This window comes from Haliotis rubra, unplaced genomic scaffold (assembly GCF_003918875.1).
Source record: "Haliotis rubra isolate DU_JTF1 unplaced genomic scaffold, ASM391887v1 Scf173, whole genome shotgun sequence".
Classification (NCBI taxonomy): domain Eukaryota; kingdom Metazoa; phylum Mollusca; class Gastropoda; order Lepetellida; family Haliotidae; genus Haliotis; species Haliotis rubra.
In genome coordinates, this window is record NW_025765703.1 from 972,612 (window position 1) to 979,712 (window position 7,101).

The following is a 7,101-nucleotide window of genomic DNA, read 5'->3' on the forward strand; positions in this document are numbered from 1 at the left end:
GACTGGTCGGCTCAGAGTCAGTATAACGTGTCTGAGTGGGGTATTCATGCGGCATGGCATCTCAATGAGCTAGCACTATAATACCAGCTTAAGTTTGGGCCTGTACAAGCAGCCATACATACACACATGCACCTCGTCATATGAGCAAAATATTCTTAAGTACGACATTAAACCCCATTTCACCTCACTTCATCTATGTGTTTCATCATATAAAACTGATGGACCTAGCAAATACAATTTGCAATTTAATTACTGTAACAATGTGATGATCATGATACACAATACAATAACAGTATTAATAATAATATTTAAGTGTCTGGGACCTCCATTTGGGTTGCCCAGGACCCCTGAAAATTAAGAGTATAAGTCACATGGACCCTCAAATACAGGACTCCATGTAAATCCCTGTCTAAGTGTGTAAAACAATGATACTCAGCGACAGTGACAAACAAAGAAAAACAAGATTGGTCTATTAGATAAGGCTAACATAGTTGGTGAAACATGTTCATTTAAAATCTTGCAGATATTCAATTGCCATGAATCAACATTTGTATATTAATGCTAAGTGTTCATCCCAACTGTCTCTCATAGCAATTGAAATATAAATGACTCATCTGTTGTCATCAAGAGGATGTAATCATAAAGACTGTTGGTGAACCACCTTTTCAGGAATACTTCGTCACATATCATGTTAATAAACATGAATACAGTCAGGCTGTGTTATCTGCCGATAATCTGATTCCCACGCCATCTGAACAAACTGAAGCTGTAACCAATCTTGTCTACTATATAAACTCATCAATTGTTGATTCATTAATCTGATGCTTCAGTCTCCGACTCCGAACATCAATTATTGGTAATGGATTAGCTAACTGTACTTGTTTTTTCCTCATTCTGCTGTACATACAGCGACCCCTTCAGCCAGCCTGATGCAAGTATTTTACATGGACTCAATGAGAAACTATTTTGAGTGTGACAAAAACTTGGAAACCGTTGTCAAGATGCACGCCTCTTTCAAGGGACTTTCAAAACAAACTCTTCTTGTTGAATTTTTTACATCAATGTGAATTTATTTTGTGCAATGAATTTTGATATTTTATCATTTAAATATCCAAGTTGTAATAAAGTCAGTTGATACATGTATACATTCTTTTGTCTCTATCAGTCAAGTGAAAGGGAAGTAACGCTACTGCAGTATGGTGTACTGGACTTGTTTCAGCAAACCTAACGTTTCACTAGCCAAACATTTTTGATGAAAAACGGCACTGTTCGGATTATCGTGGACTGACTGTACACTGTATATGTTAGGTCCAACAGAACAAATGGAGAAAGAAGGGAGTGGTGGTTACGGACCATGACAACTTAATTTCTCTGTTAGTTTCCCTTTGCTGCAAGAAATATTTGACCTTCTACATGGCAGCCTGTAAGCAATGGAGTCTGTTACAGACAGCCAGTGACAAATAAGGACATTGTCTCATGTCATGATGATATCCAAGTATCAGAGCCTGTCCTCCTCATCAAACTTAGTTGCCATTACAAGGAAAGCAGTGTTTCTCACCAGAACTTATAACAAGTGCCCACATGTACTGTGTAGGTTACTTTACGTATGTAGCGAGAGTTGAAATCAAACTGTCTCTCATAGCAATTGAAATATGAATGACTCATCTGTTGTCATCAAAAGGATGTAATCATAAAGACAGTTGTAGTTTTCTTGGACACTAAACATAGAATTCAAGTATCAGCTTATCAATATCAGTAGTGGACAACTTTTAAGGAACTTAGAGAAATTAATTCACCAAAGTCATTGATTGCACACCTGAATAAACTCAGAAGCAGTAGACAATCAAACAGTTTAAATTCTGTACTTTCTGCATGCAGTAAACTATGACAATGAACACACTTTCAACAAACTGACGGATAAAACAAATTGTGCTTTAGGTCCCAGTCACGTATAATCTTTCGAGTGCATCCATGGTGTAGTGGTTAGAGTACTTGCCCAGAGAGCAGAAGGTCACAAGTTCGATCCCTGGTGCGTCATACCAAAAGACGTTAAAATATGGTACCTGTTGGTCCCTGCCTCGGCTCAGCATTAACGAGTACAACAAGGACTGGTCGGCTCAGAGTCAGTATAACGTGTCTGAGTGGGGTATTCATGCGGCATGGCATCTCAATGAGCTAGCACTATAATACCAGCTTAAGTTTGGGCCTGTACAAGCAGCCATACATACACACATGCACCTCGTCAAATGAGCAAAATATTCTTAAGTACGACATTAAACCCCATTTCACCTCACTTCATCTATGTGTTTCATCATATAAAACTGATTGACCCGGGAAATGCACTGTCCATTTTACCATATAGTATTAATGGACATAACGGTTATGATTGCTAAGAACTGTCAACACAAACAGATGGAAACAAAAGAAAGATATTGATGTATGCATCTTCTATTTTCATTCCTGACCAAACATGATTGCTTGCAAACAAATGATCAATGTCAGAGATTTACATAATTGGTTCAACATGAATTTGCTATCAATATATCAACAGTTATCAGAATGTCAAATCTGTTTCTCATAGCAATTGAAATACACAATGGCTCATATACATCACCATAAAACTTGTAATCACTGAAACAGTTTAACACATTCTGGACTGAAAAATTAATTTTGTAAGGATATTTAACCTGTACAGAATAGACATTTACCATCCATGACTGGCACAACAATGAGTGCTCTGTCAATGAAGACTGTGTTTGTAAGATGTAGTGCCACACCGACATGGGTTGTTTCATCATACTCAACATAGCAAACTCTGGCAGACACTTGGACATCAGAACTGAAAATAAAAAAAATTCCTTAATCATTTCAAAAGAGGATACAAACAATGTGAATTAAGTTTTTACTTGTATAAACTGTGCCTGTTTGTTCATTTTGATACTCAGTAATATTCAAACGATGTGCCAGCACAGTATGGGCCTGAACGGTTAGAGTTCCTTACGTAACCCCCAACTTAATTTTTTTTTAAATACAAAGAAAATATATACAAGTAATGAAAAGAACCTCAATAACAGGGGAGAGCCCCATAAAGTCGAAAACAAACTGAAAAAAATGAGATAAAATATACCCCCAAAAACTGAAAGCGCCCCTTTTTAAAAAAAAAATCATAAAATAGGCAGGGGGTACGTAAGGAACTCTTTCCGCCTAAACATTCAGTGACTGACAGCATGAACATCCAACCAAATAAAATAGTAAATGAATCTGATGACATGATCCTGCCAATCAAACAGATCATCCGCCATAAACTTTCTTACTTTCTCATGATCCTGTTTGACTACTCTTAATCATAAGAAGTATGACCAGTTATAACCCTGCTCAATGTTGGACTTTAGGGCCTGGATCCAAGACTCTTTTTGAAGGACCAAGAAGCATTGAAACATTAACTTTCAGAACATAGTGATCATCAATTGCTCAAATGTAACTTTACAATTTGTAAACGATATGCCCTTTCAAAAATAGGAAGAAAGCAAATTGCAAGCTACATATTTTCTGTTTCGTTGATTAAACTGGGTGGCTCGCATTTTCAAATTTCAACTGTAATTATTGATTCTTGTTATTCATGACTTTGGAGAATTTATGATGAAAGTGATAACTCTCGTGTGATTTAAAAATGTTCGGCTTACTCTGGGGGATACATTTTCAACTCGCGGATCCTTCCGATGAATCCAAACAAGGTTTTCATTTGATCTTTTGTCGCAGTTGGTGCGACATTCGTCACCTGAATAACTTTCGTGTCGAATTTGTCCGACATTTTGATGGCTTAATGATGGTGTATACACAGCAAACAATATAAATGCTCAAATGTTTCAGCGAATTCAACAACTTTCAGGACGTAAACGTCTTACTGTGTCCAACCCGCGTTTCGGGTTGGAACACCATGCGCTTCGTCAGGAAAATGCTCATTGGCGTTGTACGCGAGCAAACGTTTTACGACACACTGTATGACGAACAACTAATATTGTAAAATATCTATAAGGACGTCAGATGGTGGGATCAGTGCCTGGTATCATCAATATTTTCCTCGCTGCATGCTTATGATGTTGACAGAGTATTTGACTGCGCCATTTTTCGGTAGAGATTTCTAACAATCATTTAATTGTTTTGTCGTTGTTTTCCTTTTTGATGAATTGCTTGATACAAGTTACGGTACAGTCTCTGTAAATGAATACGCGCACATGTGCCTAAACGCCAAATTAAATCACTGGCGTATCTTGGAAGATTCCACAGAGAATGAAACAGATCCAGTATACGTTCTGTCCGCGGTGTTACTGCGGCTTCCTAATGTAGGACACTAATTGATGCTGAAGGGGTCGTTGTCGGCACAGGTACTACAGAAATGTACCCCAGGTACGTTTCTGTATAAAGAAACTTAGCCGAGGCAATATCAGAATACAGAAATGTACCCCAGGACAATTCCATTCTGCATTGTGTCGTTTTCTTGATCGGAATTGTCATACTGTTGTATTAGGTTTATCTTATTGCGTTATACACTCCTCAAAAAGGAAACGCATTTTGAGAATATAGGAAACATGTAGAATATAGGAAACATGTAGCTGCGACAAGAACAATACAAATATACTATTTCTTTCCAAATGTCATCTTTGTGTGATTGTAAACAGCTTCGGCGTCAAAATGCAGCGATTTTAACTTTTTCCCATTTAGAAGCGTTTGAAGAAATATTCGCCAACCGTCACCACGAAAACATGCAAAGCAATATGTACATGCAAGTAACCGGAAAAACTTGCAGAATCGATCACTATAAAAAAGCAAACGTTTTGTCAGTCGTTTTTGCCTGGAAAAGAGGAAACCATCATGCCACGACTGAGTGCCGCCAATCGAAACATCGCCATAGGCCGTCTTGACAAGGGAGGGATCGTAGTCTGCAGAACATTTCCCGACACTTCAACGTTCAACAGAGCACCATACCTCGCCTTTGGGGTCGTTTCTTGCAGACCAATTCCGCCCAAGATCTCGCGAGAAGCGGCCGTCTAAGAGGTACCACCCAAGCCCAGGACCCTACATTCGGGTTGCTCACTTGCGTCATCGTCTTGCCACAGCCGTGGAAACTGCACAAAGAAATCCCTGGTTTGAAAAGAATTTCCAACCAAACTGTCAGGAATCGATTGCGTGAAGTGGGAATTAGACCTAGAAGGCCAGTTATCGCCCCTGTTTTGAGAGACTTCCATAGGCGCGGGGGTGTCGTAGAGTCCGGAACTGGAACCTTAGAAACTAGAGTCAAATCTGGTTCAGTGATGAATCGGCGAGATGATAGACAGCGTGTTTACCGTCGGAGAAATGAACGCTTTGCCCGCAATTGCATTCGGCAGATTCGGTGGAGAGAGTGTCATGGTGTGGGGTGTCATATCCAGCATACAAAGATTTGATTTAGTGGTGGTTCAGGGGAATTTGACAGCAAGTCCTTGCATGTTACATGCTTCCGATCATTGACCGACTGAGGGAGTTGTTCCATCATGACAACGCTACTTCTCATACATCACGGGTCACGGTCCGCTACCTTGCAAATTCTAACGTCAATGTCTTGCCATGGCCTTCCCGATCATCAGATCTAAACCCTATAGAACACCTATGGGGTGAACTCGATCGACGTGTACGTCAAGGTCAAAACATGCCTCAGACACTTCCACAAGTGGCCATCGCATTGCAGGAAGAGTGGGGAAGAATTCCGCAAGAGCGACTACGTCAACTTAGCCAGTCTCTGCCGAGACGGTGCCGAGCCGTAACTGCTGCCAATGTCGGCCGTACAAAGTATTGAGTTTGACGCGATCTTGTGGACTCAAGTAGACAGAAATACAACAATAACGGCTGTTGTTGTGTTGGCGAACTCTTTGTCTATAGAATTGAATTGTCACTTTTTACCATTGAAATTACATGAAATAATTGCTCTTAAACTAAAGCAATCAATTCTTCTAAAAAATGTTTATCCGTTTCTTTTGAGAAAGTGTATTAAAAACGATCATACACAGCAAGGCATATTTCGCGATGCACAATACAAAAACAATATAGCACCTCTGCTGCAGTGTATTTTAATTTTGTGTATCGCTATGAGCAGGCACTAAGTGCCTTGAGTTTTGGCGCAAAACAAATCTAATGTACTAGTACTACTCGCAAGTTGGTTTCAGTTTTGGGATGCAGAATATATGGACTCGTCCGTCGTTAAGGATACCAGTTTCTACCTAACATTTCTGTATACAGAACCGTACCTGGGGTACACATCTGTATTCCCATGCCGACAACGACCCCTTCAGACCGATTGCTGGTCAGCCACAGGAAAAGAGTTAACGCAAGTGTCTTTGTCGGTCAGTTTAGCTACATATTTTAATGATCTGTTTGATTGGCATTTAGAAGTTGGTGACTTATAAGAAAGTAAGAAAGTTTATGGATAACAACTTCTTTATTATATATGATGCGACGTTTCGGTATGGATTCTTATACCGTTGTCAAGCAAGAGTGAAGTACTACAGCACAGAACAGACTTATATACATGAACAGGGATTAAGTAATAACAACATGTAGGACAGAATCAGGGGGATTAACAACAACAACAAGGCACGGTGGCAATAATGCAGTGACAATGGGAAGCCAATGGTGGTGGAGGTAGAAATAAAATATACATGCTGATGAGATTAATTAACAATGATAGCTGAAGTGCTCCAATCTGTTGTTTTTATCAGATCATTGTATACAGAAGGGATGTCGCATCATATATAATAAAGAAGTTGTTATCCATAAACTTTCTTACTTTCTTACATATTTTAATGTAATCAGAGTACTGAGGCACCCAATTATTTTGTATTTTGTTTTAGGGGGCGTGTGGGTATTTTGGTTCCCGTGAAAATATTAATCAAACACATTTATTTTTCAGGACACAAAGTGTTAAGCGAATATAGTTCTTTCTTTTCAATCATGGGAGCAAATTACACTTTCAAATATAATTTGTGGAAAATCTCCGGGTCGAAAACTCGGTTCCCCATTGCTTACATGTCTGGATACCTAAGTGTAAGTCTATGTTGGGCTCAGTGG

At 39.2% G+C, this 7,101-nt stretch overlaps 1 protein-coding gene across 1 annotated transcript in view; it reads right to left on the reverse strand.

Annotated features, from left to right (window-relative positions):
- The window catches only part of LOC124272781 (splicing regulatory glutamine/lysine-rich protein 1-like), a 30,301-nt gene extending 26,330 nt beyond the window's left edge, over positions 1 to 3,971 (reverse strand). Inside the window, exons 1-2 of the mRNA XM_046707983.1 lie at positions 3,684 to 3,971; positions 2,709 to 2,839 (exon numbers count right to left, since the gene is read on the reverse strand). Of these exons, the coding sequence (XP_046563939.1) occupies positions 2,709 to 2,839; positions 3,684 to 3,811 (259 nt within the window). The 5' untranslated portion in view covers positions 3,812 to 3,971. The remainder of the gene's footprint in view (positions 1 to 2,708; positions 2,840 to 3,683) is intronic.
- Between the last annotated feature and the right edge of the window lie 3,130 nt (positions 3,972 to 7,101).